Genomic DNA, 20,490 nt, shown 5'->3' with positions numbered 1-20,490 from the left:
AAATGTAGGATCATTTTTTAATTTATTTATTTATTAATTTTTTATTGGGGGCTCGTACAATTCTTATCACAATCCAAGCATACATCCATTGTGTCAAGCACATATGTACATTTGTTGCCCTCATCATTCTCAAAACATTTGCCTTCCACTTTAGCCCCTAATATCAGTTTCTCATTTCCCCCTCCTCATGAGCCCTTGATAGTTTATAAGTTGGTATTTTGTCATATCTTGCCTTGTCCGACGTCTCCCTTCACCCACTTTTCGGTTGTCTGTCCCCCAGGGAGGAGGTCACATATAGTTCCTATGTTCACATTTTTCTTCAGCAATCATCTCGGGAAGGTGTGCATCCTGGAATGCCAATTTAATAGAACAACTTGTTCTTGCGATGAGTAAGTGCTTGAGTGGAGGCCCAATGTCCACCTGCTGTCCTAATACTAAACCTATAAATATATGCACATAGATCTGTTTCCCCACACTCTTATATAAATATATTTACATATGTACATTCCAGTCTTAAAACCTCTATACATACCCTTTGTCCCCTAGTTCATTCCTCTATATCCTTTTACTTTCCTCTTGTCCCACTATCATGCTCAGCCTTCATTCGGTTTCAGTGATTTCTCTCGGTTACATTGCCCTTGCTGAATCCCTACCAGGCCTCTCACACCCTCCTTGCCACTGATTTTGGATCACTTGTTGCTCCCCTGTCCCTGGGTTGGTCAGCACCACCTCCTTACCCCTGCCTCCCTGTCTCCCGTGTCCCCCTGGAACCGTTGGTCCCATTGTTTTCTCCTCCAGACTGTTCATCCAGTCCATCTTATCTGGATAGATCTGTAGAGATATGCTTCAAAAACCAAGCCATAGCAAGATAGGCGATCAGTGAGAACACAGCAATGGCAACAAAAAAGGAAACCAATTACTCATAGAATAAATTAATTAAAAGGAAACATTTTTAAACAGAAAGAAAACCTGTAAATAGATCAAAGCCTGATTTTTGATCTCTAGGAGTGTCCTTCAGTCAGGACCTATGGGGTACCATGCTCTGGCCCCCAAGTCTGTCCTTTGTACTCCCTCGGGGGCTCCCTGCTCTGCTCCCACACTTGCTCTGCCGCATGTTTTTAGTGGTTTCCTCAGTGTCTCAGGGCCAGTCTAGACCAGTCCCGACACTGAGTCTCCTGTGTTGTCCCCCTTAGAGCCCGGGGCCATCAAGGGATGGCGTGTCTTAGAGATAGTTTTTAATAAAATTATCAGTCCATAAGAAAGTAGACAAGGTGGTAAAGGTAGAGAATAGCAAAATACTATTTTAATCCAACCATGCCTTTTGTTCCTTATCTGCTTTCTTATGGACTGAGAATTTTTATTATTAAAATTTATCTCTACAGTTGGCTTATTAACTTCTCATCCTTTTGTGATTTTTATAGTATGTAATAAATACTTTTAGTCACAACATATCTTCATATAATACTATACTATCTCAGAGTGCAAGAATCTTAGAGCAGTATTAGCCCCAGTATACCTGAAATTAGTGTAATGGTCTAAACACACTACATGACAGACTGCCAAATTGTTTTAAAAAATAATCGTGTTATTTACAAGAAAGTCACTTTAAATACAAATACTTAAAAAGATTAAGGGAAAAGATGTACAATATAAGCACCCATCTGAAGATTCAAACAACCGAAAAAAAAATGCCATCGTGTCAGTTATGACTCCTCGTGACCCTCTATCGGGTTTCCAAGGCTGTACATCTTTACGTGAGCAGATAGCCTCATCTTTCTCCCGTCGAGCAGCAGGGAGCTTTGAACTGCTAACCTTGGTTAACAGCTGATAGTGTGCCACCGTGGCTAAATGAGCATTAGAGTAGCTAAATGAGCATTAGATGTAGAGTTCAGAACAAGAATAAAGAAGGACTTTGCACAAAGATAAAGTTCATTGCAGCAAAAAAAGCATAAGTTCACCTAAAAATCAGAGCCTGTAAATAGACGAGGCCACCCTGGTGTAACTGAAGGGAAAAGAGGCAAAACCACAATTAAAGTTGGAGATTTCAGTGCTTCACTCAGTAACTGAGGTGACATGGGCAGGGAAAACCCATGACACAGACTCAAACAACTTGGCACCACTGACATTTTAACAACACTCCAGCCAAGAGCAGCTAAACGCACATGCTTTTCAATACCTAAGGGACGTTCAGCAACACCTGCATATCCTGACTCAGTTTAGACCTTGTCGAATCCTAAAAACTTCAGTCCTACAAAGAAGATTTTCTAACCATGTTAAAAATACGCTGGAAGTCAATAACAGAAAAAAGAAAGACCTGGGGAATCCCTAAACATTTAGAAATCAGCGCACATGGGCAAAAGAGAAAATCACTATAGCAGTTATAAAGTATTTTGAATTGAATGAACACTTTGAAATATACAGTTGATCCTTAACATGGCTTTGAATTGCATGGGTCCACTTATACATGGATTTTTAAAAAAATACCATGTGATGCAGTCATCTCTGCGTGAGCAGTTTTTATATCCTGTTGATTGTGCATTACAGTAAAATACGGTTTACAGCTTTGAAAATCCTATGTGACAATTTTACCCCATCCTATAGGGTTACTACGAGTCAGAATTGACTTAGCTCAACCAAGGTCATTAGGATATGGTGGATGATTAGACAACACTATTTTTCCTGGCAAAACTAAAACATTCCTAACAATAATGTATTCTTATGACAATTTTAGTCTTAGGAAATACAGAGCTGTTTCACATGGAAGGCCATGATGTATATTGCTTACCTTAAATGGTTAAAAAGGAAAAAAAAATTTGGCGAGTGAGGGGGAGGGGTAGTGCTAATAATCACCGTGAAATGGAAGTAGAACGTCATAAACAAGTTTGTGTAAGGGTGTATTGGTGGTTTTGTGTTAACTTTTGGTAAGTTGTTTTCCAAATGAAAAGCTTCGTGGAAATTGGAAGAGGATCATCTGAGTTGGAGTTGGAGACTGCCATGTCCCAAAGGTGTTTGTAGCAAGCAACCTTGAGGGGCAAGGTCATGTCTCCTTCCAGGAGACAAAGCCAAGTTTGCTCACTGTGTGTGAGGCAACCCTGCCCTGAGCTCCATGCTCCTCCTGTGACTCCCCGGCTCCCGGTGTGCGTTGCACTCCGGCCAAGGAGGAGTGGACACAAGGAGACTGAGCATTCTCCTTGCTGTGCTAAACCAGGGATGCAGGCTTTTTCCCTCTGATTCAGGAATGTCATGTCCTCTGTCAGCAATAGGCTAACTTCATTGTTCGAAAGAATAAAATCAAATTCCAGACCTTTGGTCTAGTCCTCTGCCCACGTTTAATTGTTCCTATTTCTGTCCGTTTCCACTTCCCGCCTTTGCCGGGAATACTTTTCCCATTTCCCCTGTTCAAAGGTCACATTCTTTCAGTTTCAGTCCTACTTCTGATTCACTAATATCTCTTACCGTAATTTTTGGAAAGTGTTTCTTTTCCCTGCTACTTATGAGCCCCCTCCCCCTCAAACTTCTCTCCATTACTTTCCTCTTTCTTCCCCTTCACTCAACTTACCTTCATTAGGGTGAATATGACAGAATTCTGATGACAGAGGATGATGTTCTGATGAGACTTTGCCCATGAGCTCAATTGATATATATCTCTCTTCACCCAGATCGAGGCAAGTATAAGATTCTTCATGCGCTTATTTCTGGGTGCCTTGATCTTCATTGCTAAATAATGGAAGATCTCACAACCCCATTTTTTAAAACCCACCCCCAGTCAAAAGCAGGCTGTTGTACAATTTACTTGGGCAAAAAGCACCAACCATTCAGGACAAACGGCCTCATTTTCCTAAAAGGAGTAGGTCCTGGTTAGTGAAATCTGTTATTTCATCAAGGACTTGTGTCTCTTTTTGTTTCTTCTTACTGTGATTGTACTGATTGTAACTTTATGAATTTGTCTTTTATCTGTTAACACACCATAAGCCTTGTATCTGTTTTATCTTCTAGCATTATGAATCGGATGTGACTTTTATCAAGTTATTAATCTGGATTATCATTAATACGTTAGCTATTGTAGGCATGCATATTATATGGAAAACTCCTGTACTTTTGTGTTTCAAAAGGTGACTTTTAAAATATCAAGAAGTAAGAGAATTACTGTTTCCCCCATTTCGTTCTGGTTCCATAAGTTAGCATTGACAGCTGTCTCGGGTTCACACGTCCACTGCACAGAGGTGGAACTCTAGAACCAGCTGCCTTGGGTTTGCATGCCAGCACTGCAACTTGTGGGCAGAGTAACTTAACTTGGTTAAGTTACTAAAGCCATTATTTGTCAAGTGAAAATAATTATAGTGCCTATCTCACGAGTTCCTGGGAGATTAAGTGAATCAATATATATAAACTTAAAACTCAAACCCTTTGCCATCATCCAATGCCTACTCCTAGTGACCCGATCAGCACATGTTAGAACTGCCCCTGCAGGTTTCCGAAGCTTTAACTACTTAAAAGAATAGAAACCTCATCTCTCAAGGAGCTGCTGGCAGTTTTGAACTGCTGATCTTGCAGGAAACAGTCCAGTGTGCCACCATGATGCCACCAGGGAATGCCTGGCACACAATATGTGATGATGCATTTTTACTAATCTTGTGATTGACTCAAGATGGCCAATAGGCCATGGTTATGTCCATTACCCTTGTCAGCGGACGTTCTAAGAGGAGAGCTTCTGTAGGTCATTGGCTGACGAGGGGTTCATTTCACTCCTGTTTATATTTTCAAGTGGTTTGTTTTGTGTTTCTTAGGGCTTACTTTTGCCTTGTGCCAGTGCCAGTCACCACCATAAAGTTCTCTTCTACCCAGAGTTTTCCATGTGCTTTGTTCGTGTTACATATTGCTCTTGTGCGTATTACGTTTTTGGCAAACAATGTGATGCAGTAATTTCATTTTACTGGCTTTTTAACGTACTGAGTCCCATGAGCCTACTATGCGAATGAGGACATGTAGCTAGTTCAGATGTGCCCTTGCAGGAACTCTGGCACATAGCAGAATGCCTCGGTCATTTATCTCCACTTGACCCTCTTGTCACCCATGTTCACACACAGTCCTTTACTAGATGATGGCTGCCTGGACCGTACGAATACACGTAGGACCATACGTTGCTTTTAAGACTTACCTGCTCAGCCGGTAACGTGGTCTAAGTAAAATCTTCTCTCTTTCAATTATGTAGTCCTCCTCGCCATCCTCATCACAGCCTCCTTGTAGCCACTGCAGAGCGAAGCCCTCATCACTGTGTCACCATGCATCCCTGGCCTGGGTCAAGCGTAACCATGTAGGCCCTGCAAAGGCTACCAGTCCATCTCTCCGTCTTCGTCGCTGGCGACCCTTCTTACGCCTACCATCTATGGGTCTCCATTCTGTTGTAAGTGTAGTCAATCTTGCATCTCTTCTCCCAGTGACACGGGCAGCCCTTTCCTCCCCCTCAGACTTCTTCAATCTTCAGAGTGCTTTCTTCTTGGTTCGCTCAGCCATTCGCTGTCTCTCCCCAGAAAGAGTGCAAGCATGCCTCTATGCTCTGCAGTCTAGCTGGACTCTCACCGATGCCTGGAACATTCATCCATCTTTCCTCTCCATGTCCTGCCAACACCAGGGCACTGGCCTTTGGAAGAGGGCTGATCACCGCTCGTATTTGCGTGGCTGCCAGTTGTCGAAATGAATACGTGTTGTCTCGTATTTCATCTTCCAATTTGATTTCGATGACTTGGGTCAACAAATGCTGTGCTCCTTCTGAGTTCCTTGCCATCTTACCCTTTATTTACTCGTTTCTGTTTTGTTTGCTTATTTTCCATGTTTCTGAGCATGCGGTCAGTCTCTTGCCGTGCTCTGGGTCCCTTTCCTCCCGCGCCTCAGTCTGAATCCTTCATGGTGTCAGGTGTTTCCTCTCCACTGTTTCACTCCCCGAGGGGGCTCAGGTGCTTGGTTTATCTTGATCTGATCTTCCCTGCCTTACTCAGTTTCTAAAGATCTTTTCCAAGTAGAAGGTGAGAATTGTCTCTTTGTGACTTGCTGTAAGCGTCCTATAAATTGTATGGTTCTTCTTTCTCTGATTAACATGATCCAGCAAACTACTAAAAAGTATACATTTTTTGTTTTTTAATAACTTGCTAATTATCTTAGCTGTTGAGTCTGGTGGTGGAATTCTGATGAAATGGAACTAAATTGTAGGAGTAACGCAAGCACCGCCCTTGTGCTGCTGGCTGCCTTGGGATGTGAAAGGGCAGAGCCTAGGGGTTGGCAGGGCCCCTGTAGTTATGTATCTGAAAGCTTTAGTGAGTGCTTATAAGAAATTCTTTAAAACAACATTAAATATAAGTTAAAGACCTGTGTCCAGCATTCCTTCCTTCCCCTTACTGACCTTTCTAGAGCTCTGCTCAAACTATGAAGTGGGGTTGTGGCCCGAGTCCTCTTTAACTGTTGCCAAACATCAGTGTGGTCTTCAGAATTGCCTTCCATTTGTGTTGAGTGTCAGCAGATTGGCACCCTCCCGCATTTTATCCCCTCCCTTCATTCTGGGCCACCGCATGCAGTTATCATTTTTATTCCCGCATCCATTCAGTGTTCATATCTTCCCTGCTGTGCTATAAACTGTTTGGCACAGCGATAGAGACAACGTGAATTAATTAGCTGATCAGAATGAAACCCTGATTTTCTAAATTCGGACCTGGTCACGATCGAGCAAATTCCTTTGTCTTTCAAAACTATCCTAAATAAAAATGAATATGGTAGAAGATTTGGTATTTCCAGTTTGACATGTTTTTAAATAGTGTTCATGTTGGGTGCATGCTTATTAATTATGTTGCTCGGTAGCTCCATAACTGTTTCCATGACCTAGTGGTTGAGAGATGGGCTCTGGAATCACACTGCCTAGTGTGACGCCAGCTGCCCTCCCTTCGTGAGCTGTGTGGCCTTATTGCCTCTGGCCCTCCATACACACCGTATTTCCTTGTCAGGTTGACATGAGGATCAAGTGTTCAATATGTGCAGGGCACTTAGAATAGTGCCAGGTATATGTTACATACCATAATGACCACTCAGCTATATTTTTTCTTCTCTTTTTGTGTGCGTGAAAAATATAAACATCAAAGCACACACACCCTTCTACAATTTCTACATATGTAGCTTAGAGGCCTTGATTATATACCTCAAACTGTGCAATCTTGCTTGACAACCTTTGCCAAACAATTTCACCATCATTGCAAAGTGGTCATCAATGACATTTAAGTAGTATTTTGTTTTATAACATTTTAATTTATATTTCTTTTTAAGTGGGTTTTATATCACTTTTGTTCCTTGTGAGGTATTTAAAGCATCATTGGATTCCAAATTAGGGAACATGGTACAGAACACTCTATAAAAATCAGGCAAAAATGGAATCAACCGATAGCCCCTGCTTTGACTGCAGTCTAGAAGCTCAGTCCTATAGCAAAACCCTAGAAAGAATTTTTGTTTGTGTAGTTTATCTGTTGGTCAAAAGATTTGTTAAACTTTTTTTATTTATTGCTTTTGTTGTTAGTGGGATTTTTTCCCCCCTCAATGGTTTGAAAGCAGCTCACGTGCCACAAAAGCATCAAGGTCAGTTTCATTGTCAGTTTTCCTCCTCCTGTCACCACTCAGACCAGGTGTAGAGCTGATGTAAGGAAAGTGGGGTGTCAAGGCTGCGCCTTTTGTCTTTCTCAGTATTTTAAACAACTGGGTGATTGTAGATTGTAGGCTTTTAGACTCACAGTAGTTGGCCAAGGAAAAAGACCCGTAATAGGCACTGAGGTTTTATGAAAGTCTGAGAAGTTCTGAGTTGCTTTTTTCAAAAACTTTTTATAATAGTTTAAAGGTTTTCCGTGACCTCGGTAGAGTTTTATATTTTTGTGTGCACTTTTGAATAAAAACTACAATGACATAATTTTTCAGTTACTAGATGTAACTATTTACATCTAGGATAAATAATAATGTGATATTAATATTGTGGTAGCATATCATATTTATACAGTACTTTACAGTGTGTAAAATACTTTCACACATCTCACAAGTCTCAAAACAGCAAAGCTGAGGCCCACGGGAACTGGAATGCGTATTCAGGCTTTCTGATTCAAAGTGTTTGAATTTACCTCCTAGCAAAACATAAAAAATAGAAGCTATAAGAGAATACAGTTCTTAAGAAGATATGGGTTAAAGTAGCTAATATTTTTTGAAAACATTACAGCTTAAAAGATTTAAGATGCTTGATATCCTGGTGGCGAATTTTCTTAAAATTTGTAAAACAAGACTCTTCTGCTATTAGGACAAGGAATTCCTTATAGAGTTTTTGTAATAGGACTGAACTTTCATAGAGTAGAATTGCCTAGGTTTGGTCCTGAAAAGCTGACTCTCTTTTGAGAACTTGGGAAAAATAAGGGTATTGGACTGCGTGAATCCTGAGCAGGAAAATAAGGGAGCTCAAAAAATCATGTCCGGTCCTCTCTATTGACCTGGAAATAAATTCCTCCAGTGAATTACAGTGTCACTAAGTATCTGAAGGATCATCACATTGAGGAGGCATTGGCTTCTCTGAAATGATAGGAAATAGAGAGACGTGTTTTAGTCACGCACGAGAGAGAACTCTCTAACAAAGCTGTCTGCAGGTAGAATCAGCCTCCCCCCCAAACCAAACTCTTTGTCATCACGTTGATTCTGACTGTACCAACGAATACCTCCAGAACCCAGGGAAGGAAGACCTGGAGAGGGGCTGCTCAGAGAGGAGTCCAGGGTTTAAGCAACAATTAGGCTTGATGACTTTGATTCCTACCCACTCTGAAATTCTCTAGCTCTAGGTTGAGGTTAAGAAGAACTGTTGTGATAAGTTACTTTATGCTGTTTTTGTTTTTCCATTCATAACTTGAGGGCCACTCATCTCTGAAGGGTAATGTGAGATTTGATGCGTTACGTTATCCGGAAGTGCCTAAGAAAGAGCACTCTGTTAAAAACCCAAGCTCCACTGCCCCTCCAAATCCACTGCCATCAAGGTGATTCCAACTCAACGTGCCTTAGAGGACAGAGTATAAAGCGACTCTTTGGATTTCTAAGGCTTTAGTGTTTACTGGAGCAAAACCCCTCATGCTTCCCCCGCAGAGCAGCTGGTGATTTGAACTGCTGGCCTTGCAGCCAGCGGCCCAAACTATAACCCATGATGCCACCAAACTCAGACACCAAGCTCACTGCCATCAGGTCAGTTCTGACCCAGAGCAACCCAGTAGGACAGAGCAGAACTGTGCCCCTGTGTGTTTCCAAAACTGTTAACTCTACGGGAGGAGAAAGCTTCATGTTTCTCCTGAAGAGCATCTGGTGGTTTTGAACTGCAAACTTTGAAGTTACCAGCCTACTATGCCAGCAGGGCCCCTTAAACCCAATGAGTAGAGTTTAGTATACAATCTCAACTTCTGCATCAGAAAATTTCTTTTAAGCAAAAAGAAAAAGAGAGAAAAGTTCTTTCACAAAAACTTAAAATTAAGTAATTATATAAGTGAATAAATACTATGTTTGGAGTTACAATACATTAAAGTTACATAAAGGATGTTAAGTAATATAAAACAAAACTTGATTTATGCCTGACTAAAAAACTTGTGTCTGTAAAATGTGTATCCTACTTGCCTTTAACTGCGGCAATTTCTAACTACTTAGGTTTGATATATAGTTAATTGTATAACTGCGTAAGGACCCCTGGTATCGATATGGGTTAGGCATTGGGTTACTAACCACAAGCTCAGCCGTTCAAACTCACCAGCTGCTCTGTCAGAGGAGCAGGCTGTCTTCTGTAACGAGCTACAGTCTGGAAACCCTCTATAGGTGGTGCTATGAGTCGGCACTCACTAGGAGGCCGTGCACTTGGTTGGTTTGGGGTATAAATGCATGTTATAGGAAATGTCAGTTAATTGTTGCCTTTGTGTAAGTTATGTGAATGCCTAAGGAATGCAGCAGGTATTACTCATGAAACTGAATTTGAAAAGCTATGTGTAATTTTAGATATTTTTTTTAAATCAAAAGTCAAAGCATGAGAACAATCATAGGTTACAGTTAATTGTAGTTTTGTTTTTTTTTTTCCGAACTTTAATCTTTTGGGCTATTTTCTTGAATCTCTTTATTTTTAAATGTTTTCCAAATATGAAAATTCATAATAAAACAAAAACTACACATTTCATGGGCAGTCGTGCTGTTCCTGGCCTTTTACCAGGGATTGTGCTGGGGCTTTACAGGTGAACAAGACTTGCGGCATTTAGATCAATTGAGACCAAGAGAGACGCATTTCTCATCAATGTTTTTCTTATTGACATACGAGTTCATTATCACAAACAAAAGCGTAGTCACTCTAATATCAAGGACTAAGCCTCATATTAATATTGGCTCAGTGCTCTCGTGTCATTTGCTACTAGTTATATGTAGTTATATGTGCTTTACTTCCTTTTTGTCACCACTGACGTATGTAACATGTATTTTCCCCTATTCCAGGCACCAAGTATAGATGAAAAAGTAGATCTTCATTTTATTGCATTAGTTCATGTAGATGGGCACCTCTATGAATTAGGTAAGAACTGTTTACATTTATTCTGGGGAGAAAAGGGTAAAGGGGCAAGTCTCTGCGTAAGATAAATGGGAATGTTGACAGTTTATTGTGTGTATCTACTGGATTGCCCTGTAAAGTTGAATTGGCATGCTCACACTTTTCCTTTCAAGATAGAGAAAAGAAATGTTAACTTTTGATGTTCAGGCAACTCTGCTAACCACCTTTGTACTGCAGCAAAGCGAGACAAAAAGGCCCTTTCTTTGCAGGACCCTTTGATGAATTACGCAGCCAGCTAGCAGTCTTGGCCGAATTACCACGTCAGGGCTCATCAAGGTCTGGGTGCAGCAGATTGATCCTGCACTGACTGGCTCTAGAATTTAAGGATTAGGAGTATTTTTTTATATAGGAGTATTTTTATATTGGAACATGTGATCAACTCTAATTTTTAACATTACTGCCCCATCGATCACATCCAATTTTTGAGACAACTCCAGGGCTCCCTCCTGCTTTCTGGGAACAGTTTTTTGAGGCATGCATCAAAGCATCCATGGTCGATCATTTTGCTCTTTGGTCAATACCTGCACTTATTTCTTTAAATGCGTTTATTGGTAGGTAGACCACTGTAAGAAGGGTTGGGGGAGATGTACGTATGACTGATATGCCCCCACAGAGGAAGCATCTGTTATTTCTTTCTGAATTGCCACAGGTAATTCTTATGATCCCTCCTTGCCTTTTCCCATCAGACCTCCTTGGGTTTGGGAAAGAAAAATAAAAAGGCTGAATCAATAAACCAAACAAAATTAAAAAAAAAATCATTCTAGATACATTGATATTTTGTTTTCTTACCTCTCTTTGGTTGCCTATTTACTAATCTGCCATTTCCATTCTCCTGAGCTGCCTTAGAGGCAGAAGGTTCTGAAAGAGCTTAAGACACTCCCTATAAATGTGAGCTGTAAAGCTTCCATAGATTTTGTGATTGGAGTGGGTCAACAAACACACACAAGCAAATGCCCTTAAAAAGGAAAGAACCTTCCCAGGGGGACAAACAGCAGAAAAGCTGGTGACGGGTGACAAGATGATGTAAGATAGGAAAATAATAATCGATAATTTATCAAGGGTTCATGAGGAAGGGAGGGTGGGGAGAGGAGGGGGGCAATGAAGAGCTGGCTCAAGTAGAAAGAAAATGCTTTGAAAAGGATGGCAACATATGTACAAATGTGCTTGACACAATGGATGAATGTATGCATTGTGATGAGAGATGTAAGAGCTCCCAGTAAAGGTATTTAATTAAGAAAAAAAAAGGAAAGAACGTGATGCGTGTAGAAAAGGGCATCATTGAGGACTACTCACAAGTGACGTGGGTGGGGACATTGCTATGGGAGTATACAGCAGAGTGACACAACAGGGTGAAAGATGATAAGACTTTGCTTATGCAGTGCACACAGTCGACATAGGGGTAAGATGCAGTCGGGATAGGGGGCTTCAAAGGCCTGACTGATTGCCGGGAGCCAATTTTCTACTCTGAGTTTTTAATGATAAGGAATAATTAACAGAAGGGGAAATAGTGTGCTGAGCCTCACAAGACACATTCTGTTGACTTTTAAGAAGGTCGACTGAGGAAGGCCAGAGAAAAGATCATGGAATCCTGCAGGGAGCATTGAGTTTATGGGGATAGAGTAGGCCCACTCGGAAAAGGAGGAGAGTGGTTACCCAATTTAGGGAACGTAATCAGTGCCACTAGATGGGACGTGAGCAAGCTGCTGTGTTGGTGTTTGTTTTGCTGTGTGTATTCTCAACAGCAGCCAGAAATTAAAATGACATTTCACAGACTACGGATAGGATCTGCGACCGGAAACCGTAAATGTGATTGACTTAGACACAATCCATAGCATCCAAAAGGTATGCAAACAAACTAACAAACAAAAATGCACACGATCTTGTCAGTGAAGAGGAAAGAGTTGCCTGCTAACACTCCGTCTGACTGCGTAACAGGCTCTCCGAGTGCTCAGAGGCTTCTGGGGTAATTGGAAAGGAAGCCATGGAAGAGACATCCGAAGGAGTCTCTTTTGGAACATGTATTTGTCGATGTGAGAGATTTTAAGACGGGGTGAGGGGGAAGGAGAATGGCTGAGGTCTTGAGTGGGCTGTGTGTTCTGTAGCGAGTAGAACGGGGAGGATCTGCAACTCCATCAGTAGGAGAGTCTTCCGCGGAGGTGAAAGTGCTCCAGGGTGCTGAGGAGTTGTCGTCGAGCATGGATGCCCTGGACACCAGGGAGAGGCACAAACCCAATGAAAATGGGCAGTTGCTGGTTCACTGCGAGGGAATCTGACAGCAACCTTGATGGCGACCCCTACAACATTCAAAAGGAGTATTGAACAAGGGAATAGAAAACTGTAATTAATAGCACATGGTTTACATTTTTTTAAAATGAGGGGTGTATGATTGTTATGTTTTAAAGGACAGTTATTTAATCAACGATGGACCATGGTCTTTAATATATCCACTTTCTACTAGATTATAAGCTTAGCTGATGAAAGGGACTGAGTTATCCATCTTTTTGTCATCGCCACTTCCCTTTCCTTGGGTTTTGCATTTAGTTCCTGTGTGTAGAGGGGAGAAGTCTGGATTTCAAAGTGGATATAATGACACCATATGGAAAATCTGAGTTAATGGGGTGGGGAGGTGCTTTCGGAACTAGACTGCGCATGTTGTGAAAGTCTTAACCAGGGACTAATGAGCTACTTGTGATAGCAGGAAAACTTTGAAGCTTTGCTTAAGATACTGTCTTGAAATAATTTTAAATCTCCATAAAATTTTCAAGAATAATGGTTAGTATTCCCTTATAGCTTTTACCCAGATTCCCAATTATTAATACCACTGAACCATCTGAAAGTAAAGTGTAGACATAATGTCTTATTATCCCTTAATGTTGGAGCACATATTTCCTTAGCACACATGGAGTACATTGTGCTGCTATCAAAATCAGGACACTAGCACTGATCCCATAGTACGATCTAAACCACGTGCTGCTATCAAAATCAGGACACTAGCACTGATCCCATAGTACGATCTAAACCACGGACCCCATTCAAATTTTATTATTACAATCGTTCCCTACTTACGACGGGGTTCCGACAACTCTGTTGTGAGTCCATTCTTGTGTAAGTCATTTACCTTATTTCCCCCATTATTATTGCCTGTTGTGATCACTGCCTTTATAAATCTGATCTTTATCTCTGGGGATTGGAACATTACATAACATAATCTTACAGCTATATTGTGATAGAATGTACATGAAAAATATATATACATCAAAATAAAACCAAATCCACTGCCATGAGTCAATTCCAACTTTACCGTGACCTTATAAGAAAATAGAGCTGCCCCACCGGGTTTCTGAGACTGTCAATCCTGACTGCAGCGGACTGCCTCTTCTTTCTCCCACGGAACAACTGGTGGGTACAAACCGCTAAGCTTTCAGCTGGCAGCCCCACACTTAACCCACTGCGCTTCTAGGACCTTTTAAAAATACAACTTTAAAAACAGGTCACTGGGGTGTTTCCTCATAACTTGAGTGCATCCTAAATTGGGGAATACTGTAATGGACAGTGTAATTTCAGGACCCAGTTCAAGATAAGGTGACACAGTTGTGTCTGTCTCCTTTATCAGTCTGGGTATTTTAGAGAAACAAATCCACAGAAACTCATATGTGTAAGAGAGAGTTTTATATGAAGGGTAAGAGAACACCAAGAAAACATCCCAACCCAGTGCTGCCGAAGCCCACGAATCCAAAATTAACTCACATTTCCGACACCAATCCACAACGTCCTCCATCTCACAAAACACACACTATGATGCCGACTGCGGGAGGAAGCCAAATCAGTGAATGTGTAAACATCTCAGCCCTGGCAGGGGTCTCCACACGGCTGCTCCAGCATCGGGGTAGGTCCATGCGGCTTCTCCTCAGGGACGTCTTGCAGGAAGTGAGCTTTGCCAGCTGAAGCAGGGAACTGGCTAAGGCAGCTGCACCCTGGTCCGACCATCACAAAGCAAGAGACCCGAGAACTAGAAAGGTGAGGCTCACTGAGCCATTTATCCCTCCGCCCTTCAATTAACCCCACATGTGTTTCTTGGCCAGGTTGGCACACCACACTAACTACCTCATCTCCTTTAGTTGGGGAGAGTACCTCAGCCTCTTCTGGTCTCTGTGGTTGGCATCTATTTTTACGAGTTCAAGGCAAGTATTGTGAGTCTGTTTAATCGCCTTCTGATCGGTGCTCTTTGGACCGCACAGTCATGGAGGGAAGCTGTGTCCTCTGTGTGGAGACTCGTATCGGGAGTGGCCTTCCCAGGACCTCCCTCAGGAGTCCCATTGCTGCTGTGCGGTGAACTTTTGTTGCTTGTTTTAGGTAGCGTCTGCTTTGTTTCTCTCTCATAATGTTAATTAATATGGTATATTAGTTTTTATGGTAGGGTTCTGTGAACTTTATCAAATTAACAGGCTTCTTAAATTACAAATAGTGAAGAAGCATGTTGTTAAGAAGATCCTTTGAGACTCTAAGTCAGCGTGTCTCAACCTTCCTAAAGTGGTGGTGACCGTACAGTTGTTTTCGTTGCTACTGTTCTGAATTGGGCGACCCACAGGTTGAGAACCACTGCTCTAAATGTACAGCATCCCATTAAGCTTTTATTCATCAGATTTAGCCCTCCTTGATGAATCTGGGCTCAATTAGTACTACGCCAAATGGTGGCTTTTTTTTTAACCAGTTTTGTAATTCCCCTGCCACTTATTAGAGACTTGTATGTCCCAAATCATTCAGTCACTCGTTTCCGTCAGAACAGCCTGCTGGTATTTGACTCAGAAGCTTGCGGTCATGATCATCCGTGGTTGCTCGAGCTGTTCCAGACTGAGCCGGGAGAGACAGCCCTCCACGCCAGTCTGCTGAGCGGGTCCCTGTCGTTCCTTAATCCCGGTGTGAGGTTCTTTGATCCAAGTGTGCTTTGTTGGCCCCTCCCAGCCCTGGGTCCAGTCACTTCTCTGGGAGGCCCTGGTTCTGTTTGTAGAAGTGATATTTAGAACAAGGATCTGTGGCTTGGGGGTGCTTGTTGCTACTGAGCTCTGAGGCTTTCTCAGAGGACAGAGCTAGGAAATAACGTGTCTGAATTATATGTTTCCATGTGTAACGTGTAAATATGCACACATAGTTTTATCTATTTACATCCACACTCTTAATACTATAGGGCTTATAAGGCTATTTTCCTGACTTACACCTCTTTCCTCTGAAAGTGAGAAATCCTCCATGATCGTTGACGTGTTTTCTGATGTACCCATTGTTTCCTTAATGTTAACAAACTCTTGGCCACGCAGGCCACCGGCTTGGTCCCAGATGGTGCCCCCTGTCCCTTCTCAGCCTGGCCCAGACAGAGTTCCAGCTCACAGATGTGTGACTATCGTTCTTTCTGGTGGTCTTTTGCCCTGAAGGCTCTCACTTTTAGCCTGCCACACTCTACTCTCTCCTCCGTTCACTTTGCTGTGCTCTGCCAGGGTTTCCCCGCCCGGACCCCGCAGGCTGTACATGCCTCTAGGCAGAAAGTTGAAAACTTTGTAGTGCTTACCGACATTTCCAGGCTGCCCTTGTCCAATATTGAAAGATAAGGATTTCATATTTCATATTCTTTGTCCAATATTCTGGTAGTTTATGGCACACACTTGGAGAAGGACCAGTTATTCCACCATGATTGGAATTAAAAGTAACCTAAGTAATAACCTCTTGAATTTCCATAAGATAAAGATTTAGTTTCCATTTGTCTCTTTCTTTTCCTCACTCCTGGTCACCTCACACGTTTTTCTTGTTCTCCCAATGTGTAGTTGTTGTTTGTAGTATCAACCAAAGGCACGTTGTCCAGCCATAATGTTTTTTTCTTGAACGATAGCAGTTCTCGTTTTGTTTTGTGGCTAGTTGGTAAGTGCTGTCAAGTTGGTTTCGACGCATAATATTGTCCAACAGAGCACAGCGCTGCCCAGCCTGGCGCCATCCTCTTTGAGATCCTTTTTGCAGTCACGGTGGCAGCCCCTCTCATCAGGGGTCTTCCTCTTTGTGGCTGACCTTGTATTTTCCAACCATGAAATACATCTCTAGGGACGGTTTCTCCTGATAACATGTCCTAAGTACATGAGACAAAATCTAGCCATCTCTCCTCTAAAGAGGAGTACTTCTTCCTAGACAGATTTGTTTGTACTTCTGGCAGTTCCTGGTACGTTCAGTATTCTCTGACAGCACCATAATTCAAATGCATTGATTCTCCTGTGATCTTCCTTATCCCGTGTTCCATTTTCACAGCAGACACGGCCATTGAAAGTACCAGGACTTGGATCAGCCACACCATAGCCCTCAAAGTCACATCTTAGTTTGTTAACACATTACGTAGCTCCTGTGCAGCAGATCTGCCCAGTGCAATATGCCCTTTGATTTGATTGCTGCTTCCATGAGGGTTGAGTGTGGATCCCAGGAAAATGGAGCCCTTGACTTGAGTCTTTGCTCCGTTCATCCTGATGTTGTCTGTTGGTCGAGGTGTCAGGATTTCCATTTTCTTGACATTGGATTTCATCCTTGGGCATTGCGTTTACATGGAGTCTGCCCCAGGCTCATTTCCATTGGTCAGAGTCTTCCCGAATGCCCTGGAACACCTGGCATTCCGTTGATGTCATTGTCTTGGTCATCTCTCTCCCAAGGACCGGCTTCAGTCTTCCCGTCTGGACAGGCTGTGTTCCAGGCCTCTGACTCATGTGTTGTCCCAGGTGCCTCTCTTCGTCCCAGCAATCTCCTTTAACACACTCCTTGCTTGACACGCCTGTTTTTGGATCCCATGGCTCCCTCATCTACTTTTTACTCATTTAAAAAAAAATTACTTTCTCCCAGCTTCCTAAATGGTTGTGAAGTCCAGGAAGCAATGTGGTCTTTTGTTCTGGGTCCCTAATTGCCCCAGTGACAGGGACTCACCCAGAGCTCCTGTTGACTAAGCCTGCAAGGAGGCGTGACGTAATTTATCGAGGTGGTCAAGTGTCCTGAGCTCTGAGGCACCTGGCGGTGGTAATAGCTCATCCCTTAGCAGATGGAAGCGCCACACTGGGACCTCTTTCAGACCATGTTCTATAAGTCTCTTAATTTGTGTCCTTTTCTGTTCGGTTACAGCTGTTCATCACAAGTTTGCTATTTCCTGTGAGCTCAGTGGATTATTCCGCCAAGTTGTGGGGCCCAGAGGGGTAGTGGGTACTGGCAGGTCTTGAGGTGGAGGGAGTCTTGTGGTCTCAGTTCCAAGTTTGTGGCTGCCACCTGCTGACTTGGCCCCAGGTGTTGGGGCTGAAGGGAAGCAGGCTGTGTGGGCGGGGGTCTGAACTGAACAGGGCAGGGGCACGGAGATTTGTCATCCCCCCACAATTTGGCTGCCCAGAGATGAGGGAAAATACATTTTTTGAAACCTTGAATACTTGACCTTGCATAGTTTGGCTGTGTCTAAAATTCTAGGTTGGAAAATAACATTGGTGCATTATAACTAGCTCCCTGAGCTGCTATAGTGAAGTCGAAAGCTGTAATTCCTGATTCTTGTTATGTGACCTATTAGTCCCTTCTTTTACTTCTCCCCTGCCCCCGCCCCCATAGTCAAGAACTTTTCTTGGTCCAAAGTCATCTGACATTTTATGACGTCAGTCTTTGTCAAGAGCTCTTTTTTATCCACAATTTCGGGTCTGGTAGAGGGACCTTTCCCTCTGCAAAGGTGGTTCCAAATGATTGTTTCGAGATGAAGAGGCAGCTAGCAAATATCTTAGGGTTTGTAGGCTACACATTATCTCTGTCTGCGCCCCCCCACCCTCCCTCCACCCCTTTCTCCTCCTCCTCTCTTTTCAGTTACCTTTTTAACATCTGGGAGGAAAACATTCTTACTTTAAGGTGGGTACAGAAACATGACAGTGGCTGGATTTGGCCTGTAGGCTCTTGTTAGCCTATCTGTGGATTAGAATAATGTTTGCTTTCTTAGTACATCTTTGCTTTAAACTGCCATTGTGACAAAACAGATTTGCACATTATTTATATTCTTTAGACATTTCAGGACGAATTGCCTAATAGTCTTAGTCTGAAATAGTGTTATTTAAAAACCAAAGCTTCTTATGAGAAAACTCCCTCACTCAGGTTCGCCGGAGAAGGACGTGGCAGTAAAAGATTGCAGTCTTGGAAAGCCCCCGGTCAGTCCTCTGACCTGTGCAGTCAACTGTCCAGCCCCCGTCAGCATCAACTCGACGGCACTATACTTCGGCCCAGGGTTTATTAGCCTACCAGAATCTAATGAATTACATAAAACAATCAATGAAAGGAATCAGAAATACATACATGTATATGATAATTTATAAATTGGCGAAGACAGGGAATCTACATTCCAAAAAGAAAAAAGACCAAACCCACTGCCGTTGAGTCGATTCTAACGCATAGTGACTATAGGACAAGGTTGAACTGTGCATATGGGCTTCTGAGACTGTAACTCTTGATGGGAGCAGCCTCATCTCTTTCCCATGGAGTGGGTGATGGTTTTGAACTGCTGATGTTGAAATTTGTAGCTCAACAACACCACCAGAGCTCCTGAAACCTACATTGCATGCACACACATGTATTTTGAGGTTAGGATTAAAATATAATACTAAACAGGAGAGTACGTAATGATAATAAGTACTGCCAGAATGTTCCTTAGAGGCAAGGATGGCGAGACTTTGTCTCACGTACTTTGAACATGTTTTCCGGAGAGGCAGTTCCTGAAGGACATCATACTTGGTAAAGAAGATGGGCGGTGAAAAAGAGGAAGACCCTTTGCAAGATGCATTGACACTGAGCCTGCGACAGTGGGCTCAGACAAAGACCAGTTGTGAGGAAGGTGCCGGACTGGACAGTGTCTGGTTCGGTTGTATACAGCATCGCTATGGATCGGAACTGACTTTGTGACATCTAACAACAGCAGCAATACTGCGTTTTTATAAACATAGGATGAATAATCTATCGAGGAATTAGCATCTCCCTCACAAGGATACTCTAAGGAGGTGTTTAATGATAAGTTATTCAGAAATGTACAGTGCCGTTTAGAAAGATGTAAGTTCATAGAAATAGGGGCAAGTGTTTGTTCCTGTATAATATTTAGTTGTTAAAGAATACCTCCTTTCTGGTTCTCAGCAAACTTTAGGGATTAGGCCTCAGACACTGTAATACTGCACATCTGGTGGTATAGTGGGTTACACATTGGGCTGCTCACTGCACAGCCAGCAGTTCAAACCCACCAGCCACTCTGCGGAGGCAGATGAGGCTTTCTGATCCCATGCAGATGGATAGCCTCGTAAGTCCAGAGGGGTCCGTCATGCGAAGTTAGAATCCACGCAGTGGCAGTGAGTTGTTTGGTTTTTCTTTAAGATGGGCTGGGAGGTGGAGTGCAGTTAGTATTTTAGAATGCCTGGGTGGTACAAGTAGTTTGTAATCAGTGAGTTGTAATCAACTCAGTGGCATCTGTAACAACAGAAAGCTAACCTAAAGGTTAGTAGTTCAAACTCACCCAACCGTTTTGTGGGCAAAAGACCCTGCAAACTGCCTCCAGCTGCACTCTGTAAGAAGCCGACCGCCAGGGGGCGGGCCAACTCAACCAACAAGTAGCAAGCGCACCAGGAAGTAGGATTGTCCCCCTGGGGACTAGTAACACTCGTGGTCACGCTTGTGGTTCTCACAGAGTGAGCCTCGGCCCATCCAGGTAGATCATGTTCTGTGCATATGGATTTCTAAAAGTACTTGTATTGTGTTAGGCACTGAGGTAATTATAAAAGCTGTTATATTTTATGGAAATTTAATGAAGTTCCACTTAACAAGTGCCTGAGATCATAGCTTAT

The 20,490-nt window shown here is 42.6% G+C and overlaps 1 protein-coding gene across 1 annotated transcript in view; it reads left to right on the top strand.

Annotated features, from left to right (window-relative positions):
* Positions 1-20,490, top strand: part of UCHL3 (ubiquitin C-terminal hydrolase L3) — a 58,405-nt gene that overhangs the window by 36,116 nt on the left and 1,799 nt on the right. Inside the window, exons 7-9 of the mRNA XM_045287079.1 lie at positions 10,519-10,594; positions 10,840-10,912; positions 15,369-15,549. Of these exons, the coding sequence (XP_045143014.1) occupies positions 10,519-10,594; positions 10,840-10,912; positions 15,369-15,549 (330 nt within the window). The remainder of the gene's footprint in view (positions 1-10,518; positions 10,595-10,839; positions 10,913-15,368; positions 15,550-20,490) is intronic.

The sequence above is a fragment of the Echinops telfairi genome, unplaced genomic scaffold (genome assembly GCF_000313985.2).
Source record: "Echinops telfairi isolate 266 unplaced genomic scaffold, ASM31398v2 ScPeMD7_11;HRSCAF=52, whole genome shotgun sequence".
NCBI lineage: Eukaryota > Metazoa > Chordata > Mammalia > Afrosoricida > Tenrecidae > Echinops > Echinops telfairi.
The sequence above is the reverse complement of the archived record's forward strand: the minus strand, read 5'-3'. Positions and strand labels throughout refer to the sequence as shown.